Below are 23,409 nucleotides of genomic sequence, written 5' to 3'. Positions count from 1 at the left end.
ATTTAAGGTAATCAAATTCTATTTTAATTATTTAATATTTCTTCTCTTAAAATAGAGAGATTGCACGATAATATTAATAAATCCAATACAAACACCGTTCATTGTGTCGGCTAAATATCGCCCACATAGGGCAATATATCGCTGTGTCGCTGGGGGGCGACACGACTCCCCCCAACAACACGATATTTACCATATATCGGTTACATATCGCCCTGTGTCGGCAATATATCGCTACATTCGCCATATATAACAGCCTTTTCTTTGTTTTTCGCCGATTTTTCGTTCGTTTTTTGCCAAAGTGACATAGGGCCTCTAAAAGCTCAGGGGCTGCCCCCACACCCCTGCCAGGGCGGCCTCCCCGGACCCCCGCCCCGTGTCCGTCGGCAACAATATGTGAAGCATGAGCCATACTCAACATAATTGTATAATGAATTGTAAATTTTAGTACATCTCTTTACTAATTGTGTATTTGTGTTATCTTTGCATATTTACATTAGTTTATATGAATTTTCCAAACTTCCAGTTTTGCCTGCATATAGCAGGACATGTGCCAATTATAAACTTTAGATTAGGTGATGTTTTAGGTCAAAATAATACTCCCAATGTGTTTTTTGACATCAAATTAGGTTACACGTCAAATTTGGTCAAAATGACTTGAAATACCCTTTCGAAATAGGGGTTCGATTTTTGGCAATTTTTCATTGAACCCTTGCCAAAAGTAGACCGACTTTTGGCTACATATCGCCCGAGTTGCCGTGTCCGACACGGCGACACGGGCCGACATGTCGGACCTTGAATACAAGTGCATGAATATGCCCATGGAAGGTGCGGTTGCCAAGAAATGATATTTGATTGAAATGGCTAACTTTTGAAAGGTAAATAACTGAACTAAAATTTTGTGTATATACAAAGATATAATATCTTCCCATGTGATAAGATTTATTGTTTCTCTCCTTCGGTGGGTAGCATTATCCTCAACGCTCGGGTAGAGGTTCCCAAAATAAAAAAATGGAGGCCGTGAAAAGTGAAAGAATCTCGGTTTATTCTGACAGTGGGCGTTGTCAGGTGTACCCCGATATCTTCTCTTCACCATTTCTTCTCCCACCCATATATATAAATACCTTCTCCATCTCTTCTCATTCGTTCTCTAGCCACACAAAATCATTCACAGAGCAGAAGAAGAAGAAGAAGTCAACAAGAAATGGTGAAGATCTGCTGCATCGGAGCTGGCTATGTTGGAGGTCCAACAATGGCGATGATCGCCTACAAGTGCCCCAACGTTCAAGTCGTCGTCGTGGACATCTCTATCTCTCGCATCAACGCCTGGAACAGTGATCGCCTCCCAATCTTTGAACCAGGCCTCGACGATGTCGTCAAATCTTGTCGCAACAAGAACCTCTTCTTCAGCACGGAAGTCGAAAAGCACGTTGCAGAAGCTGATATCGTCTTTGTCTCCGTCAATACTCCTACCAAAACCAGAGGTCTCGGCGCAGGCAAAGCTGCAGATCTCACTTACTGGGAATCTGCTGCTCGAATGGTTGCTGATGTCTCCAAATCTGACAAGATCGTCGTCGAGAAATCTACCGTGCCTGTCAAGACCGCTGAAGCAATCGAAAAGATCCTCAACCATAACAGCAAGGGCGTCAATTTTCAGATCCTCTCAAACCCTGAGTTTCTTGCTGAGGGAACGGCAATTGAGGATCTCACTAATCCCGATCGTGTCCTCATCGGTGGCCGTGAAACTCCAGAAGGTCAAAAAGCTGTTGCAGCTCTCAAAGCCGTGTATGCACAGTGGGTTCCAGAGGATCGGATCATCACCATGAACCTCTGGTCCGCTGAGCTCTCAAAGCTCGCTGCCAACGCTTTCTTGGCTCAGAGGATCTCATCGATCAACGCCATGTCTGCGCTTTGTGAAGCTACCGGAGCTGATATTTTCGAGGTGGCATACGCCATCGGCAAGGATTCCCGAATTGGATCGCGTTTCCTTAACGCTAGTGTTGGATTTGGAGGTTCTTGTTTCCAGAAGGATATTCTCAATCTTGTTTACATCTGTGAATGCAATGGACTCACTGAAGTCGCCAATTACTGGAGACAAGTTGTTCAGATCAACGATTACCAGAAAACTCGATTCGTTAACCGATTGGTGTCGTCGATGTTCAACACTGTGTCAGGAAAGAAGATTGCCGTTCTTGGATTTGCATTCAAGAAGGATACAGGGGATACCAGAGAAACTCCAGCGATCGATGTGTGTCAGGGATTGTTGGGAGACAAAGCTCAGATATCGATCTATGATCCGCAGGTGACAGAAGAACAGATCAGGCGAGATTTAACGATGAATAAGTTTGATTGGGATCATCCACAGCATTTGATGCCCGCTAGTCCGACGTCGTCGAAGAAAGTTGTGGACTTCACTTGGGATGCTTATACGGCAACCAAGGGAGCTCACGGTGTGTGTATTCTGACAGAGTGGGATGAGTTCAAAACTCTTGATTATCAGAAGATCTATGATGAAATGGAGAAGCCAGCATTTATCTTTGATGGAAGGAATGTGGTTAATGTAGAAGCGCTGAGGAAGATTGGGTTCGTTGTGTATTCAGTTGGAAAGCCATTGGATCCTTGGATCAAGGATCTTCCTGCTGTAGCTTAAACCTGATGGGAGAATTCAACTGTGAAATTTGTTCTTTAGATTTCATCTTCTGTTTTGTTTTGAAATTTTGATTCACGATGGGATTTTTCTGGATCCTGTTTTGGTTTTCAATTTTCTCCAATCTCGTGTTGGGTTTTGACTTCTTGTTAGCTTGTTATTTTTCCTTTTGGTGCGATCTGGCTCTCCCTACATAATTTTTTTTTGTTTGTAATAGTTCTCCCTAGTGTGTTGCTTGCTTGTCCGCGCACGTCTTTCAAATTAAACAATTTACACTTTCTTTCCTTTTTTTTTATTTTTTTATGAAGTTTCAAACTAAACATTTTGTTACCAAATCTAGCTTTCTGGTTCAACCATTGAACCGGTTAAACCGGGTAGCTTGGAGTGATCAGAGCAGGCTGATCAGGATCAAATTGAGAAGCAAAACCACTACTAGGTGGGGCTTTAGAGCACAAGGGAAATCAGAGAATAAGAATGTCTATCATTACATGGTATTGAATGGAGATATTTATACTGAACTTATGTAAGATGATGCAATTAATGCAATATAGTCAGCATCTCTTCACTCAAGTGTCGACCATCTGTACCTAAATTTGACTGATGCAAGCTTGACACAACAGCACGTGCAAGAAGTTTGAGGCCAACCAACTCCGGCCTTAGATGTTCGGCTTTTAGCCGTTGCTTCCCATCATTGGTCCCTATATGTTCATCTGCAAAGGTGGGTGGAAAAAAAAGAGGTGAGAAAAAAAAAAAAAAAAACAAGTAAGTTTCATGTGTAATGAGGTGAGAGAAAAAAAAAATGAAATAATTTTGTGAAAAAGTGATAGTGGTAGATCTCACTTTTACTTTTCTCAACTTTCTCACAAAGTCTCACCAAATATGTGGAGTTTTAAAATGATTTGGGGTGAAAAAATTGAACTGCCACATCAGCAAACAAGTTTCTTTGTTTTTCTTACTTCCCACTCCAAGCAACCAAACAATCTACCATTTTAAGATTTGAGGGAAAAGTAAGAAATTTACACTCTTTTCAAAAATTTTCCCACCACACCTTTACTCCAGCAAACAAATGCAACCTTAATGTACCATTTGTCTGTGTTTTGTTATCAACTACCTGCCATTAAATATGTCCTTTAGATTTTTTTAGATTTATTAACAAGTTTCCCTTACCACATAAGCCCCTCTCTTGGCATGACCCTCTTCCGCCAAGGTTTTCAACAAGTTTGATATCAAAACAGGATTTTGGCAATTGAGAATCCACCCAGAGGATGAGAGGAACGACACAAAACAGTGGCATCAAGGGCTTGACTCCTGGTTCAATAACTAGTCCGGTCTGACCGGTTCAACTAAAATTACCATGACGTTACCATATATAATTAGAGCCTACAGATGCCAGATACGATTATCAAAAGAGGCTCTTTATCCCACTTTTTTTTTTGGTGGTAAATACAAGATTCTCTTTATCCAAGTGCCCATTTTGTTCATGTCATCCTAACGGTTTACTTTGTTTTTACATCACTTTTGCCCAAGTTTTTTTGAAACATCTTAACGAATTCTCAGTTCTAACATATGGTAAGGAATAAGTAAAAAACTTATTATAACTTATACGTCACAAGTCAGTAAATACTACAATTCTACCCAAAGAGGAAAAAAAAATCAGTAAATACTAAAAAGCAGTTTAGATCTAAACCCTAGATGTGCCAAGCTTCCGTTCAAACAAGCGACGCAGGAGGTAAATCTGGAGAACACTGACTCCAATTAGTGCTGCAGATTCAAACATGGCCTTGTGGATTGCCCTCCGGCTCATTGCTTCATTCACTGCAGTCCATTGGGAAGACATAATTAGTTCCATCAAAACAGTGAAACCTCGAATAATTAAAATATCGATTTATCTATTTGGTCCAGTATGTATAAGGAGAGATACAACTGGCTATCTCCGATTCTGAAATTCTTCTAAGGTGAAATAATCTAAAGCTTCTTCATTGTAAATTCTAATGTTATTTCTCCTCCAAGGTCTTGATAAAGAAAATAATGACAATAACAAAGTCTCTTCAGGGATAAAAAGAAAAGGTGGGTTCTGAAAAAAACCTATTGCTTGACGATCAGTCTGAGCTTCTAGCCAGTGCTGTTCAAACTGTATGTTGTAAAGGGATTCCTCTAACTTTGCAATCTCATCCATCAAGGGCTGAAAATGTTCTGTGGATAGATGAAAATAATAGACATTAGAATCATTTTCAGAAGTACAAACTCAAAATAAGAGGTTCAATGACAGACAGAAAATTAAACCCCCCCCCCCCCCTTCCTTTTCCTCTCACCATCTTTAGCATGTTGATCAAAGTAAGCAATGTGGCCGACATGTACATCAAAGTCAATGGTTTCATGGTAAGGAGACTTATTAGTGAAGCAGAACTGATGCAGTCCTTTCCTTTGACTGATGAACTCAAATTTCTCACTAGTCTTATCACGAGAATCATGAATTTGATCACCTGTAGGACCCTTCACCTGAAAATCTCAAAACAGATGGATCAACTTTATACAAGAAAAAAGAAGCAACCTGAATGAGCCCCAGTCAAGCATGTTCCCTAGGATTGAATGGGATAAAAATAAAACATAGAAATCATCACATTGACAATAAGATGCAAATGCAACAAAACACAATGACAGTCTTGTTAGTTTTTTGTTGGGGAAATCTCAAGTCAGAAGCTATAAAATAGTTCAAAAATTTTCTCTTAGAAGGAGCTTCCCACTTTCCATACCGGAGATAAATTACCATGTAAAAACCATACAGTTTTAGTGTAAGGGTTCGACAAAGAATTAGATTTTGTGCAAGGCATTGGTTAACAGGACCAAATTTAGGGCAGTGTCATTCTCTTCTATTTCCCACATTAGTTTATATGCCCTCTCACAAATTTTATCTTTCATGTTTTTTTTTACTTTCTCAAATCATACTGTTTAAGGTGTGGCTAACCGCACTGTAGCAGTGCATAATTCTCTTCTTCTTTTAAATTAGCAATTATATGTAATGGTGACATTCACAAAGGGATTATTAAGTGAAAGTCCTTACAAGTGTCATATAATCAGTAACCTACTTATTTGCCACACTAGTATAATACTTCTTTTTTACTAAGGGAAAATCTTGCCATTTAACACACATACTTTTTCACTTGGATTAACAAGATATTGAGAATAGTTATAATTACACCTCCCTCGCTATAGCACTTGCTGGCATATACATACATCAACTCTTCCCTACCATTTAAAACATGAAAAATCTATACATCAAAATGAAAATACCAAGAGGAACAAAACAAATAATTATTCTCTTTCTTTCCAATTTCCCTATAACATTGCATCCCAGAATCTCCGGAGGGGTTCTTTGCCCAGTGAAGAACATAAATCATGAAAATTTGCAGGGTAGCTCATATTAGTCTCAAGAACTATGTTCAATCCCTATGCCAAAACTACATGAAAGAAAGGGGTGAGCTACTGGGTCCTACAGACAAAATTTGGTACATGCAGCCTGTATTTGAAGTATCCAGGATTGGTGCCATCTTCAAAACCCAAAATCTAAACAAAAGTAGCCACACCTAGAGGTGCCTATGATTTTCCACCACCTAATCTAGAAGCTGTCTTTCAAGGAAGCAATAACCATGGGGCTACTTAAAAGAAAGAAGAAAAAAAATCCATGAAGCACCACCCAACACCCTTCTCATTTTCCCAACCAATCTCATACTTCGTACAGAGAATTGGTAACACATCACAAATTCTACCACTCCCTCCATCAGATTTTTTTCTAAAATCGGGAACAATATTCAACCATTTTTTTACTCCAAAGCAATAGCAATTTCACAAATTGTTTTAAGCAACAGCTCTTGATAATCTTGTACACCAGCTCCTCAATCTTTGCTGCCAGAGCACCCAGTGTTGCCCTCGGTTTTCTACTTCCGCCCACCTCTGGACTCAAAATATGACTATCATCTGTATACAACAAATGTGAGACATAAGGTCCATTATCATTTCTCTACACCTTCAACAAGTCCAAAACTCTCCCTCATACAACCTTGTTCAAGATCTGTGGAACAACAAAGGTAAAGAGGCCAAATGACCCCTTACCTAGAGTCAACCCATAGAAGAACATCTCAGAACCATGGATCCGGTCCTTAAATTTCTCAGTGCACATCCCTGTGGTAATCAAGGATATCCAATTTATTGCCTCTTCCATCTAGAGTATCATCATAAGGTCGGTCAACTCATATGATGAGATGGAGGTGCCGTATAATGTAATGACAGGTGGTGGTGTCACATGAGATGCATGCAATATGATGTGTTGGAAAAATCCCATTTGGAGTAAGAGTTTTTTTTAATTTGATGACACAAATAAGTCAATAGAAGCATGCTTGGATCCCAATATGCTTTGGAGGAAATTGACGTGTAGGAGATATCATTGATCAATGAGACTGGCACTATCTGTCCTTGTTTCATCTTTACATGAGCTAAGCAGGTCCTAGTAGGTCTTGTTTCATAAGCCGTTGGAGCATCTTAACATCAACCAAGGTAAAAAATTCTGTTCATCAAGGTTTTGACCAAATTTTAGTTCCATGATATGGCAGTTACTATTAGGATATGGAGGATGACTTTTGATGTAGATTCGGAGACCTACACCCTATTTGGATTGTTTATGGACCCATCTAATTGAGGAAAAAGTTAAGCAATTAAAGGGCAATAGAAATTTCTTCAGAAACAGAATTTTCTAAGAAGAAAGGATGCAAAGGGGATTCTAAAATAATTATGGACAAACTTGGAGGCAAATATGAAGTATGGGACAAGGAGGATAATGAGTGATGGAGCGAGTACATTTAGCAGTTGAGCAATAAATAACAGGGAGAAGGAATCTTGAAGTATCGAGATTGGTCTTCTTCTAGCATCAGTAACCAATGGCTAAACACCTGATTTATTACAACAAGAATTATAATAAAGAAGGATAAATAAGGGGAGAGATGAGAGAGACAGGAGGGGGGGGGGGAAGGGAGCATAAATAAATAAATATTAGGCAACAACCACTACTAGGTAAACCATTTACAGAAAAAGAATACAGGAGATGATCTCAATAAGAATCTGAAATAGATAAATTAGTTAGTTAGAACCTTACTAAATCTAATAACTCAACAGGTTTAATCCAGTCCTAGAAATTTCTTCTGCATCAACTTTTGCATACCAAATTATCCTAGGGTCAAAAACTCCATCTAGGATCACCATGGGAAAGCCCAAAGAACAAACAAATCAAATAATAGGACTAATGGTAATGCTGCAATTTATGCAAAGGAACATCTCTTGTGACGAGTAAGAGTAAGGAACCCAAAATGGAACAGACTTACAGAAGCGGGGAGCTTTTCTAGAACTAAATAAACTAGCGAGGGGGGGGGGGGGATATGAATTTACTTAATATAATAGGGTCTACTGGTTATTAGCAGAAGAAATCTGACATTAACCTTAATGATGAAAACTTCGCTTCTTTGTCCTGTTGGAAAACCAGAATCCAGCAGCAACATATCTCAGTTTTAGATGCATGAACTCTATTAGTCCATGCCCTACCAAGAAAGAATCCAAACTGTTCTGAGGGACCAAATTGTCCCTTCCAAGCTGGAGCTAGCTAGCGCTCGAGTCAAGAGGGACAAAATTCCTCTCCTAGTTCACTTAAAACTCCTCTTTTTTATTTGTTTTTTTGGTCAGATTTATATTTCCTGTTCAGTTTTAAACTAGTTCTCCTATTCATTCTTGTATTTGTGTTTATTTTTCCTACTCAAAGTAGGACTACCTCAGGTTGTAAACTATAAACTCCCCATTGGGGGCTACGAATGAAAAACTATTCTCTGAATAGTATTTTATTAATCTCAAAACATGGTACCAAAGCTATAGGCTCTACATTCGATCCCTCTCTTTCGAAGAACTTTATGCTGCTGTTTCATCTTCTACACAACCTATTGCAAGGGTGGGTTCTTCAATTTTTTTTCGCAGCTTAGCTTCTTCCAACGAAAACTGCAGGCTGTAAATCATCACAAAACTGGTGAACATTCTCTTGAAGTTTCGGACCTCCCATCTCTAAACCTTTCAAGCAAGTTTCTGTTTCTATTTTTATTGTTTTTTTGCTGAAATCCTAACCACAGCCTCTATCTTCCTCAGCTTTAAGGACAGCAGTAAAGGAACTAGATGGAACAACAACTAGAGCAGTCACCCACATCACAGCCACTGACAGCAGCCAAAGCAGCTGGACATACCAAGTGAGGGGGAGCCACAGTTCCTTGTAAAGGTACCTTGGAGACAAATGAACATCAGACTCCTGGTAACACCATTTTAAAGTCATATGTTCACAAAGGCTGATAAGAGACCACTACCAAAGCATCTTTACAGTTACAGGAATCCTCTCCACAAGTGGAGCCTGGATCTCCACCTGCTCCATCTCTCACTAAGGATATTTCTCTCGAACAACCAACCTACAGAACTTTGAAAGGGTGTCAGTAAATCAAGGTTGTCAAAGCGACAAAGTGACCCAAGGCGATGGAGGGCTTCCAAGGCACTAAAGGGGACAATAAAACTACGATTAAGCAGTCAAAGCGTTCTAGTGTTAATTTTTTATATTTGATCCAAATATAAAAAGTTACATAAAATTCCTAGCCTTTAAGTACAAAACATTTTGCAAACTTAATGAAAAGTTCATTCATATAATCAATATATGAGATTGGAAAATGAACATAGTCATTAACCTGAAACCTGAAAAACTATAAACACATAGACTTAAGATCCTGCAGAATGAAAACTGCTCAAAATGTCTATATACTACACTTGAACAGAAACCATTCTGCTCTAAGTTCTAACATTAAAGCATGAATGGCAAAACCTGAAGAACTAAGCACGCAATCTACTACTTATAGCTAGTATGCTACTTAACTATTTAAGATTAAGAATTCAGACTCAGATTAGAGGAGCAGGAGGAGGAGGAGAAGATGAAGAAGAAGAAAAAGAAGAGAGAGAGAGGAGAGAGAGAGAGAGAAAGTGATGTTGCGAGAAGGACAGGCGGCCCGCCCGCCGACCAGTTAAGACGCCCCGGGGAAAAAACCAAAAAAAAAAAAAAAATCGGAGAAAGAGGGGTGACTTCACTTACCTTCGGCTGGAACTGAGAGATGTTGGGAGTGAAGGAACAGAGGAAGAAGTATTAAGCATCGCTTGAGAAGTGAGAACTCAGTCAACTCACAGTAGACTACTGTGCCGCGGGGTTGCCAAAGAAAAAGAAGATTGAAGATGGTCATGGTGATGCTGTACTGCAACGGTGGCAACTGTAGCAAGTTAACAACATTAACTGTAAAACCCCCAAAAAAAAGAAGAAGCATCACTTGAGAAGTGAGAATTCACTTATGGTTTCAATTGGGAGAAGAATGTCACTAGAGAGAGCTAGAGAAGTAAAGAACTCAATCCCCGCTGCAATTCCGGCAATCAGCAAATGAGCATGAACTTGGCGGGGGAAAAAAAACCACTTACTGCCAGCGACTGGAGAGAGAGAGACGATCGCTGCAGAGAGTTCTCTTCAGTGAGGAAAAAGACAGTGAGAGAGCAAGAGGATCAAAGGTGTTTCATCATTAGGGCGTGATGATGAGAGCTTTGTTTCAGTTTTTCTTCTTTCGAAAGAATAAAACCACAAAACTTCACGATTTACTTTTCTTATTTTTCATTCCTTTTCTTTTTTTGTGGTGGTAAACTATTAAGCATTGATATGATTCCATGTATAATGGTCCTATAGTTGATTGTAATCTAACATATAAAGACCGTTAGATTAGAATCAAATGCATTTATAATTTATACCACTGATTTGGTATCATTTTTATAAAAAGATAAAAAATAAAATAAAAGTCAATAAAGCAGTGGCTGAGAGATCAAAGCGTCCAAAGCGCCCGCTCGGACGCTTTTGCGACTGCTTTAAACAACAAAGCGACCGTTTTTTTTTTTGAAGAAAAAATGCGACGGTCACTTTGACAGGAAAGGTACCGCCCGGACGCTTAAGTGACGCCTTGAGAACTATGCAATAAATGCACTTATCCCATATCCCATGTTGTCACCCTAGACTCTCTTTCACTTTCCTACCGTAGTTCTGTGAATTCCTATTCTTCTATGCCTATCCTACAGAAATGGCCAGAGGCTTATGTAGATCCTAAGTGGAAGGCAACGATATCAGCAGAAATGAAAGCACTTGACAAAAAAGGGACTTGGGAGCCTGTTGTTCTTCACCCCAACCATGAGACCTGTTGGTTACAAGTCGGTGTTTGTTGTGAAGTAAAACAGTGATGAATCTATAGAGAAATACACGGCCAAACTGGTTTTCAAAGCACCCAAACTATTAAGAGACGTTTGCACCTGTTGCAAAGCTGGAACACCATCAAAGTATTACTTGCATGTGCTGTTACCTGGGATGGGATCTTTAGCAGTTAAATGCGAAGAATGCCTTTCTATATGGAGAAGTAGAAAAAGTATACACGGAAGTTCCTCCTGGATTCTTTGATGACAAGACCCAAGGGGAAATATGCAAACTATGACATGCAATATGGGCTAAAGCAGTCACCTCAGGCGTGGTTTGGTAGATTTCATAATGCGATGGTGTAAGTAGGATATAAGCTAAGTAATGTTGATTATATTGTCTTCATCAAAAGGACAAGTCCCAAGTAACACTCTAATTGTCTATGTTGATGAAATAGATGTGACAAACAATGATGGTGAAGAAAATACTGAAATTGAACTAAATCATGAGTTTAAAATAAAGGACCTAGGAAAAATGAGTAACATTCTAGGGGTTGAAGTTGCTCATTCAGCTATGGCATATCTCTATGCCAAAGAAAGTAAGTCCCAGACTTGTTATCTGAAACAGACCAATTAGGTTTTTCTTTAGAAGTTGCCACCAACTCAAGGATAAAAAAGGGGAACCTGATGATAAAGGATGTTATCAACGACTGGTATGAAAGCTAATCTACCTATCTCATACACAATTTGACATTGCTATCGTAGTTAGTATTTTGAGTCAATTCAGGCACGATTTGCATTCCAATCACTTCTGCCATCTTCCAAATTCTTCACTATCCAAGCAAAGGCGTCTCCTATCCCTCCCTCCATGATCATCTCCGTATTGAAGCCTACATTGATGCACATTGAGGAGGTTCACGTGATCAAAAGTCCACCTCAGAATCTTATACTTTTGTTTGTCAGAATCTAGTTACTTGGCAAAGTAAGAAGCAAAATGTTGTTGCAAGATTTAGTTTAGAAGCAACTTTGAGCTATGGCACAAGGGTTTGTGAGTTATAACAAACTAAAAGATCTGGGTGTGCTAGTACCCCTTCCCATGCTGCTCTATTGTAACAACAAAGTAGCTATAAGCATTGCCCATGACCCAGTGCAACATGGCATGACAATGCATGTGGAACCTAACAGGCATTTGATAAAAGAGAATTTCGAAAGTGGCTTAATTTATATGCCACTTGTGAAGTCAAAAGATCAAGTAGCAGATGTCTACACCAAAGGGTTGCCTGGACAAATGTCCCATCCTATTTTGACTAAGTTGGGCATGTATGATATCCATGCCCCAACTTGAAGGGGAGTGTTGTGAGCGACAAAACAGTTACTATCGAACAGCGCTAGTGCCAGAGTCAAGAGGGACAAAATCTCTGTCCTAGTTTAATTAGAACTCTTCTTTCTTGTTTGTTTATCATCCGGTTTATTCTCCTATTCAGTTTTAGACTAGTTTTCCAACTCATTCTTGTATTTTTTTTTCCTTTTCCTACAAAGAGTAGGATTACCTCGGCCTGTAAACTGTAAATTCCCCATTGGCAGCTATGAATGAAACACAATTATCTGAATAATATTTTCTTAACCCCACAACACAAACAAATGTTCCTACCATCTAAACCTCTAGAAAATGAGAGTATAGTAACTTCTGCAAACAGCCACCGGCAAAACAAAGAAAAAAGTTCTGCACTTTGCTATGCTCTTCCCCATCCTGCTGGTCTGAGGTCAGAGTGCACAGGCTGGTTTGTCTGATGGTATAACCGTATAAGTAGACCCTCAAACCTGAAGAAGAAAAGATCAAAATTGTGGGAGCTAGAACCCAAATTATAGGGATTGGGGTACTGCTGAGAAACAGAGCACAACAGGTAGTAGTCTTGACTCCAAAAAAGAAAGAAGAAAATAATATAACAGAAAGGAAAAGGAAACAGAAAGAAAGGACATAAAGGAAGAGTCAAATCAAATCGAAGAATAATAGGAATGGGAACAGATACAACACACCCAACTCTCAGATTCAAACTATGGTAACACAACTCCAACTAAAGTTCCATTCCACAAATGCACCTAAATGTAGTGACTCGAAAAAAAAAAACTAACCCGTTGCTGTGAAGGCATCACCTAGGTGTCCAGGCACCTTGTCAACTTTGTCTAGTTGGGCACCTTGAAGCCTTGTTTGCTGTATTGGTATTGACCTGATACTGAAATAACAACCAAACCAATAGGACTCTACCTCATACATAATATAATGAAAGTAGAACAGAACAACCTAAAGGCTAAAAGAATAAAATTCCAAAATAAGCCCAAATAATCCTACCAACTGTTGTTGGCCCAAGTCTAACCAGCTTGGTTTCTAAATCTGGTCATGGTGCTCCTTGCATCCGGGATAGGCTCCTATAGTGAAGAAACAAAGACCACGAGGTACAAGGAACAGAGAAAATATAAAACAACTTTCAACTTCCAAGTAACCAAATAGGATTTCAAGGAAAAACCTACAAAGGAGTGTGCAATCATTGATCAATGCTGAAAATTTGATACAAAATAGTTTGTTACAGACTGTCATAAGTTTGTGCTTGTGGGACACCCTTATACATACTTGGTAGGTCATAAAGTGACAGACACTTGCTAAAGCCAGCAACCCAACACTAGAATAACAATCGCACTTTAAGAAGCTTTAGGAGCTGCATTTTATTAATGCCTGCCAATACATAATCACATCAAGACTGTTGAAATTAAGAAACGGCCACCATACCTCAAAATTTTTACTCCAAATATCTGCAGACCTAGATGACCTACCTTGAGCCCCTTTAACCACAAATACCACTTAGTAAAACCATTTAGAAGGCATACACCAAGTCACCAACCAAGAACTATGGAATGTTATACTTATGTTGCAACTCTGCTTTCTTCTTTCCTTTACTAAACCTCATATTTTCATCACTTTATATTTTAGTGAACTAAGGAGCTGGGTCAATAGTCCTATATGCATATGCTGCTGCCTTGGCCAGTTAAGCCTTGATAACAAAGTGGTTAGTTTATTTACATCAGCTACAATGGAATGAATTTGATCTCTATGGATTCCTGTATCCTAACTTGGCAGATAACTTTCAATAAGCAACTGGATCTGGGATAAATTGCTGGTTTCTGATGATATCTTCTGGACCAGGATTGCACTACATAATTCAAAAAGCAGACCACAGAGGTAACAAGGTTAAGAACAATCCATGGTCAACATGCATAACCACATTTCATGTTAACAGATCACATTCAATATCATTCCAATCACATTCCAGAATTAGAAAATGTATTCTCTTCCTTTTTCTTCACTCTTCCTAGCCACCTTGAAAGGGGGAGAAAAGCTAGTAAAGTTATAAACATCAGCAAGAACACATTAAGATTATCTTTAAATTCAATAACGAGCCAAATATTTATATAGAGTCAAGTAAGCTATATATTTACAAGAGAAGCAAACCAAAGATTATAATCAAAATTCTGCACTTGATTTCTAGGAAAGCAAGACTTACCACAAGATCTACACCATCATCACTATAATGCCATGGCGCATCAGCCTTAACTACAACAAAGGAAACATGAATTGTATCTCCATCATATTCAATGTTATGAGAGAAACATTCTTCCCTGTCAATTACAAATCTTATGCTAACTGCTGATTGCAGGATTGATATGAGCACCAGTAATACAATAACAGCCAAGTTTGAGTACCGAAATTCCATCTGCATAAATGATATGACACCAAATTATATTTAGTATTGGTCCTCAGGTAGAACTACCAAACTAAACAGGCAAACTGAAAAGAAACCAAGGTATAGGGGGGGGGGGGGGGGGGGGGGATGAAGAAAGAAACTAGAAAACATGCCCAGTTAAACACAGCCAAATAATGAAGCTCACATTGATTGTCAGAGAACTGCTTATTGGTAGATATACTCTCCATTTGAGTGCTTTTCCTATGATAAATGGATGGTAAGGAATACAAATAAAGGAAAATCAACTCATAAGTCTTCTGCTAAGGGGTAAAGTGGATGTAATGGGAGGTTTTAATGGTGAGACAGAGGTGGTAGGATCCAGACAAACAGTTGGACCTCTCCTTTGCTTTGAGGAGGTCGGGTTGGAGGGGAGTTTCCCACAAAGGGCTTCACAAAGGGCTTAGAGGTGTTATAGCTGTTATTAGAGGCAAGAACCATCGCATTAGATTTGAAATGTAGTGTATACGTTTAATGAAGGACTTGTTAAAACTAATTACCCAGAAGGGCAGTCATTTAAGCGCACAACATCATATCCATTCAGCCTTTGAGAGGCTTCCCAAAATTCTAGGCTGCTAGCCACTTGATAGGGGTTGGCCTAGAGGAATTTTGGAGAACAATGGAAACCAAACTACTTTAAAAAAATGGGAGGACTCTTCTTTCAAACATGAGAAAGATATGCTATACATGAATTATGGTTGGGAAAGATAACTCTAAAGTAATTCACCTGAAAAATGATACTTCATAATGTGGGAAAATTGGAGAGCTTTATTGATTAATCATGAGAAAGGAGATGACTGCATGAGGCTTTCAAAGGTTATAGAACCCAACTTCAATATGGGCAAACACTACGACTCGATCAGAAGTTTTATCATGAAAAGATCCAGCCTTGAACTGAACCCAACCAGGGGTAAACAGGAATTGAGATTAGATCTATTCACCTCTTGATTGTCGAATCATGAAGATATGATCCTTTAACTCCATCCAGAGGCTAACTTCAAAATGCCTAATATCTTTACAAACTATTATCACCATATATCCCTACTCAGGTACTCATTCTTGGAATTCTATTCTTATCAGACGTTTTCTGTCCTGAGTTGTAATCATTCTTAAGTGCCTAAAAGATCATTAGTTTACTGTTTGCATTCATGCATTTCCTAATTCAATTCTTTCATCCATGACTCCTTCAAATATGAATCTTCAAAAAAGGTTAAGTAATATACTGACCTGAATCGACTTGTTCGGGGGCCAAACTCTACAATTGCTCTGGCTGAAGAGAGTGGATATTCAGTTCTAGACAAAGATTCGCCGGTCAATGATGAACTCAGGCGTGAACGGACAAAGAGACGATGGGTCAGCCGAATGGAGAATTGGTATTTTCGCGATCTGCAAGGACCTCCGGATTTGGGCTTGGATTTTGTGCCTGTGCGTTAGGACAGGAGTTTGGATTTGGGGTTTTTGCGTTTTGCTCGCTTAATCTTCAAGAGAAATTTACGTTGGAGTCCCTCAATCTGGCTTAACCTCTTATTAAGACCCTATTGTCGGAAAATATTACCTCTGGGTCCAGTTCCATTGAACGTCGTTTAAGACCGTTAATAAAATTTAAGTTTTAATGTTTGTACATTGTAAGACCAAATAACTAAATTTATTCAAATGTCCCAATTCAAAATTGAACCCTAAACCTAAAGCCACAATTTTACCCCTTCATATCCTATTTTGAAAAGCTGGAAAACTGCATAAGTGGGTGAAAGAATTTTCCTTTCACACGTCTTCTTCCCTTGCAAGAGGTAATGACTCACCTACCAGCCATTAAAAAAAAAAAACAGCCACTATTGCCCCACCTTCACCTTACCCAAAATCACCTACCCTCTATGACCCCTCTCACCCCCCTCTCACTCCAAAAAAAATGAAACCATTAATGGAACCCTCAAAATTTCCAAACTTGCTCTCTTTCCCAAATTGCACCATGAATGAAACCCTTAAAACTAGGGATGTAAATAGACCAGATTCAGATTTGAATAGTGGTAATGCCATATATGCATTCTATTATATTTGGACTGATTCAGAAAATATTCTATCGGTTTTCGTCGGATTCGAATAATATCCTATTGATTTTCAGACGGATTTAGTCGGATTCGGATGACAATCGGATAGTTATTTTCTTAAGTATATTCTTCTAAATGGGCATGAATATAGATTTACCTATAAGTTTTCAACTACATGTTTACAACTTTACCATTTTATTTGTGAGGGTTAGGTTTGAGATTTAAGAATTTAACAATTTTGGTAGTTATTTTAGTAGAAAATCTAGAAAAAATAGTCACGTATCACAAGTAAAAAAATTTATAAAAATAATAAAAAAATCTAAATAAGTAACTTAATTGGATAATTTATTGAACGGATAATAATCGGTAAGAAATGGGCATATCATATCCACATCCTATTAGTAATCGGATGGATTTGGACACCCTTAAACGGATGCAGATGCGAATTCAGAAGTAGATTTCGGTTATCTATTTACACCCTTACTCAAAACCTTCAAAACCATCCCTTTCTCGCTCACCAAGCTTTCTTCTTTTCTTTTTCTTTAACAATTGAGAGAATGACCTTCACAAAGGTGTTCTCTCTCAAATCAATCTGATCCTTCACAACCATTGATGCAATAAACTCTATTGCCTGATTCCTGTAATGATATTTTTTTTCTTCCTTTTTTTAGTAATGATTTCTAACAAGGTACATGAATAAAATGAGAATGAATGAAATGAAATCTTTTCACCGACTTATATCGTTTTTAAGAATAAAATATAAGACTAAAATTATAATTTTATTTTTTTTAATTTAAGATAAGGGTATTACATGCTTGTAACAGTGACACTTTGAGCTAAACCCATATGTAATATTTGTGACAATTTGAGACCAATCTTTAAGTCCAGAATAAAAGACTCAAAAACGGGAAGAAAAAATTAAAAAACCAACGACAACAACTTTATTCAATATTCTGACTACCTCACTTTCTATAAAGGACATCTTTACCATTTGTCTTAAAAAAGAAACTGACAGATGCCAGTAGCATACTATTTTCGGCATCACTTTCGTTTTCTACCAAAAAAAAATAATTTTGTTGTAATATGTATAAATTTTAAGCCTGTCCTTGGTTGGAAAAACTGGATAGTAATGAGGGAAAAAAAAAAAAAAAAGTAACGATAAAATCATAAGAATTATCAAATTTTCGGATCGAATTGGCAATGGAAGAAACAAAGAGGAAAGGATAAAAAAAAAAAAAATCGATGTTTGTTTTACCAAAAAGTGGTGGAAAGTGGAAACTATGATAATATTCACTCTATGCCAATCTTACAAGAGAAAAATAAGATTTTATGCTAAAGAATTAATCGGTGCACACCATAAAATAGAAAAAAGAATTAGTTGAGTGAATTGCTTCATATAAGTAAACATTTTGGTGATATGCCAAAGTTTGATTGGTTAACAAGGGTGGTCAACACATGTAGAAAGAATTCGGTCTTGTTGGTGGAAGAAATATGATCTTGACCCTATGGTGTGCTCTTGATCTAATCCTTGCTTCTAAGACCAAAACGGTCAAGTAAGTCCAGAAAAATAAATAAGAGACTCCATTGAGGAGTAAAGAGCCCCAAGAGATGATGAAGATCATGCTCTTGAAGGATTAGAAAGCTAATGAGAGATGGCTGGAGTGTGTAGAGATTATCCCGTTCGTGTATGATGAGGGATTATATAAGGGATTCATACCTCTAAAGGTAGTGGACCTCGTGGCCTTTGCATGATCAATTATGGAGATGGAAGGTGGAGATGGCTTCTGCGGTTTAGGGGCCCAAGGCACGACCAAGAAAGTCACCTCAACTGTCAGGAGGGTCACATCCGAGGGCTACATCTCAGTCACACCCTTTTGTGCGGTATGCTAGAGACTCATGAATAGGAGCCGAGGATGCTGCCATCTCTGGGCTCGAGGAGATCTCTAAATGTGTAAGATCCCCTGACACAGGCAACTAGCTATAGGGGAACTGGGTCCGCATAAGGTGGTTTTTGCCACGTAGACCATTCTTGCCCTGTCACGGATTAGGATCCAACCAGTGCTCTTAGGTCACTTTTCGGCAGAAGAACCCTTAGGATGACATCCAGTCAAGGAAAGCCCAAGCCCAATAGACGATTATGGGCTGGCCCAGAAACCAATCCTTTGGGCCGTTGGGAGTATGATGATAACATGTCTCTACTTCCAAACTTGGTCCATGGACCAAATCCTTTCAAACATTATTAGATGCCTTTACCACCATAGACCGGTCAAACTCAGAAGTGCTCACACTACTAATGGTGTTGGGTCGAGGGTGTTTTTTTTTAATTTTTTTAGAGAGATGGGATCTACTTGAAATGCATAATTTTCTTTATATAGGGGATGAGAATATAACACACACACACACACATATATATACCATCATGGAAAATCCAACTTACAACTTCTTTACTAAAAGGAGGTCATTACCGAGTAACCCTGTAAAATCGAACTGATAACTTCTTTACTAAAAGGAGGTCATTATTAAGAAGTATGGATCTTTACCACTCCACCAATCCTGCATTGGCAAGTAATAACTGTTGTTTTGATGAAACTAATGAATGATGGATAATCTATATATCTCAATTAGCTGTCAGTCAATATCACCATCCTACGATATTTGTCTTGATTGATAAAAACATCATCTTTCACACTCCATAGGAGCCTTTTTGGTTAATTGTTTACATCTATTTTTCAAAATCTTAATTTGGCAACTCAATTCTAGTTTGCCTTCTCCACAAAATATTCTACCATGTGCATATCTTTCTTTATTTAAAGTGTAACCTAAATAAGAGTAGCAAGTAGCTAGCTAGGTCCAAGGTTTGACATGTAGACTCGTGTGGCCATGTCGGACCCTGGCGACACGGGCGACATGTCGCCAAAAGTCGCTCGATTTTTGGCAAGGGTTCGATGAAAAATCGAACCCCTGTTTTGAAGGGTATTTTAGGTCATTTTGACATGAAATTTGACGTGTAACCTAATTTGAAGTCAATAAACACATTGGGAGTGTTATTTTGACCTAAAACATCACCTAACCTAAAGTTTATAATTGGCACATGTCCAGCTATATGCGGGCAAAACTGGAAGTTTGGAAAATTCATATAAACTAATGTAAATATGCAAAGAGAACACAAATACACAAGTAGTAAAGAGATATACTAAAGTTTACAATTCATTATACAATTATGTTGAGTATGGTTCATGCTTCACATATTGTTGCCGACTGATACGGGGGTCCGGGGAGGCCGCCCGGCGGGGGTGTGGGGGCAGCGCCCTTGGAGCTTTTAGAGGCCCTATGTCACTTTGGCAAAAAGTGAGCGAAAAATCGGTGAAAAACAAACGAAAGGCTGTTATATATGGCGAATTTAGCGACTTGTCGGCGACATATCGCCGACACAGGGCGATATGTTGCCGACATTTGGTATATATCATGTCGCTGGGGGGAGTCGTGTCGCCCCCCCAGCGACGTGGCGACATATCGCCTTGTGTCGGCGATATATCGCTGACACAATGAACCATGGCTAGGTCTAGTATGTTTTATATATAAATTAAGAGAGAGCACACACATAAATGCACATGTACATCTTCTGCTATGTACATCTCTTTGTTATGCATAGTACTAGTGCACTCTTTATACCAAATAAAATGTTGAGATTAAAAGCTTAATTTTAAATTTGAAAAGTTCAAAAGGGCCATTTAGTTTCTTTGTTTTGTCAGCCTTTTTTTTAGTAACATATGCACTGTTGTGCACAACAGATGATGATGTACAGAAGATGATGTTTACTCCAAAAAAATGTCTCTTTGAGCTAGCGTTAGGGTGTTCAAACACTCAAACTCTAATGGATATGTATCATATCATATCAGATAGTTGATTTACAATAGATAATAACATATGACATTAATAAAAGAAATTAACAACATAATTGATGATATCATTATAATTACAGATTATGTAGAGAAGATCATTAACAACATTGAATATATATATATTAGATGATGACAAGATGGGAAGGATAAGTAATGTTGTCACTCTCCTCCCCTTTACCCAATTGAGCCTCCACATTAACTACTCCCTATTAAGATATCCAAATTTTATCTTTGAAACGACAAAGTTGCCCTAGGAGGAATCCCTTGTTCGTTGTTGAACACATTGGTTGGATCAATAAGAGTCTTTGCTCGAACCAATCTATCATAGTTGTGGAGAAAATATTTCTCACCCCAAGCCCTAGCCATCTCCACCGGATCATTGGATCTCACTACACTTGCAGGATTCATATTCATGCTGTCCATCATAACTCCAAGATCAAGGTCCAAATAATTATAATAAGCTGCCCTTGGACCCTTAGCAACATATGGTGACATGAAATCATAAAAGCCCCTTAGCCAATTTATGAACTCATCACTCTTTCCATCATCTTCTTCGTTCCAAGAAACCAAGTACTGTATGGTGAAGAGATTACCTTCTCTGTGAGGAAAAGGAATAGACTCATTGCATATTCTTTCCATCTTTCCTCCATAAGGATCCAATATAACATACCCGTAAGGCTCCTTTTCAAATATTTCTAGGGCATCCCTAATGACCCTTAAAGGAAGAGGAACTCTCACATAATCAGATTTCGCCTTGAAATAATTTTTTCTATGAAAGTATCGATCCTTCAAGTCTGCAACTGTGCTACCAACGTCCATGTCGGAGAAGAAAACAACTGATTCAATCCAACTCATTTCGTGGCAGTCTTCTTGGACGATTCCCAGTTCAGGAAAGACTTCTTTCAGAATAGATATAACATCTGTCGTGGTTCCTAGGAAGAATCCTTTGAAACTAACTGAAATCCCTCTACCTTTTGCCTCTGGTAGACCAGCACCGACGAAAGCCGACAAGTAAAACTCATCTGGCAGAAAAGGTGCAACTAGTTGCCATTTGTAAACTAGATTCGCTACTTCATCTCTTGATCCTGGTCTAGAGATAACAAAAGATGTAACAGTTGGTGGAACACTAACCAGTTTTAGTTTCCAAGCATAAACAACTCCCCAAACGCCTCCACCTCCACCACGAATGGCCCAAAACACATCTTCTCCCATGGCGTCCTTGTCTAAGAACCTCCCATTAGCATCTACTAGAATTGCATCAAGGACGTTATCGGCTGCGAGACCATATTTCCTTGATAGTAACCCAAACCCACCTCCGGCTATGTGGCCACCACTCCCTACGGTTGGGCATGATCCAGCTGAGAATCCATGGGAAGCACTTGACATGGCAATTTCGTGGTATAGCTCTCCTAGTGTAGCCCCACCTTCAACCCAGGCAGTTTCGGATTCCAAATCTACCGAAACCCTATTCAGATTCATCAAGTCAATGATCACAAATGGAGATCTGCCAAGAGCAATGGATGATAAACCTTCGTAGCTATGGCCCCCGCACCTTATTCTAATTGTCCATGTCCCTTGCCTGGAGCACAACACAGTTCCTGCTAATTGCTTCTTGGTCTCTGGTATTACAATAGCTGTAGGCTTGGGATATTGGGACTCCGTAAATCGAAGGTTTTGAATGGAGAAATTGAGAAGCTTGTAGTAATCTGATGTTTGGAAGACGGTAAAGTTCATAACATTGTTTTGGATTAAACAGGATTTTATGAGCTCTGTGGGTTCAGTTGATGAAGCTGCAACAATTATGGAAACCAGAATGAATTGAGATAACAAGTTTCTCTGAGGATTCAAGATCAACATGGTTATGCTTGAATTGAAACAGATGAGAAGAAGAAATTAAAAGAAGATGCTATAGTGATGATCGACTTGGTGGGTTCTATTACAGAGGATAGCGAGTAATTTATGGAGTTTGAAGATGGAAAGCAAGAATAATGTTTGGAGTGAAAGAGACATGGCTTGTCTTATGTTAATTTTGCCATTAATGAGCGTTTTATAGCTTTATTGCATGAAACGTGACTAATTACTCATCAGAAGATTTGAAGGAATTAAAAAAGAAAATTAATCTGGTTTTAAGATTTTAAGATTTTAGAGTCCAAATTCTCTATACTAGAAAGAGAAGGAGGACAGTTCCACACCACATACATGGTGAGACCCCACGTATCATTTGATGTGAAATTGTCCCCATTCTTTTCATGGGATAAAAACTTTTTTGTTTTTCTTATATGAAAATATATATACTCACTGATTAAACATTGTACATTATTGTGTAGATGATTGTTTAGATGATTGTTTGTTTATCATTAAGAAGTCTCTATCAATTTATTTTGTAGTGTATGAAAGCATGATCAATTGTAGTGTTGATCATACAAATTAGAAGTTAAATTAGGACTACTTTTCCCTGAAGTTGGATCATAATTGCAAAAATACAAACAAAGATTTGAATGAACTGCTTAATTTATTTTGGTTATTTGATTTCTTTTCAAAGCCTTGCCTTATTATTTTCTATTTAGAAGATTTAATTATTCATTAAGAGCAAGGAAGATGAAAGAAATCTTACAAAAAAACAAAAAGATACTGATTAGGTAATAATTCACATGCCAGGAATCTAACAAAAAATTTACCACTGCCCAGCAAAGGAGCTGGCCTTTGAAAATGTTGAAGACAGTGCCAAAGTCTCATGATAGACC

At 38.4% G+C, this 23,409-nt stretch overlaps 3 protein-coding genes across 3 annotated transcripts; 1 reads left to right on the top strand and 2 right to left on the bottom strand.

The window, feature by feature from the left end:
• Positions 1-1,144: 1,144 nt before the first annotated feature.
• Positions 1,145-2,912, top strand: LOC149005851 (UDP-glucose 6-dehydrogenase 4-like). Its single transcript, XM_089169612.1, has one exon. The coding sequence runs from the start codon at positions 1,202-1,204 to the stop codon at positions 2,645-2,647; it is 1,446 nt and encodes a 481-aa protein (XP_089025738.1). The 5' UTR covers positions 1,145-1,201; the 3' UTR covers positions 2,648-2,912.
• Positions 2,913-4,054: 1,142 nt separating this feature from the next.
• Positions 4,055-16,194, bottom strand: P24BETA2 (emp24/gp25L/p24 family/GOLD family protein). Its single transcript, XM_089168166.1, has 5 exons — positions 15,946-16,194; positions 14,482-14,691; positions 4,957-5,143; positions 4,730-4,837; positions 4,055-4,459 (listed from the first exon to the last, which is right to left on the bottom strand). Exons 2-5 carry the CDS (start codon positions 14,689-14,691, stop codon positions 4,326-4,328), a joined length of 639 nt encoding a protein of 212 aa, XP_089024292.1. The 5' UTR covers positions 15,946-16,194; the 3' UTR covers positions 4,055-4,325.
• A 4,648-nt stretch (positions 16,195-20,842) lies between these two features.
• On the bottom strand, positions 20,843-22,665 carry LOC149005849 (berberine bridge enzyme-like D-2). Its single transcript, XM_089169151.1, has one exon. The coding sequence runs from the start codon at positions 22,520-22,522 to the stop codon at positions 20,891-20,893; it is 1,632 nt and encodes a 543-aa protein (XP_089025277.1). The 5' UTR covers positions 22,523-22,665; the 3' UTR covers positions 20,843-20,890.
• Positions 22,666-23,409: the final 744 nt, after the last annotated feature.

The sequence above is a fragment of the Hakea prostrata genome, chromosome 9, assembly GCF_041222555.1.
Source record: "Hakea prostrata isolate BN-2017 chromosome 9, UWA_Hpros_2, whole genome shotgun sequence".
In the NCBI taxonomy this organism is placed as follows: domain Eukaryota; kingdom Viridiplantae; phylum Streptophyta; class Magnoliopsida; order Proteales; family Proteaceae; genus Hakea; species Hakea prostrata.
Note: the sequence above shows the minus strand (reverse complement) of the source record. Positions and strands in the feature narration are given on the sequence as shown.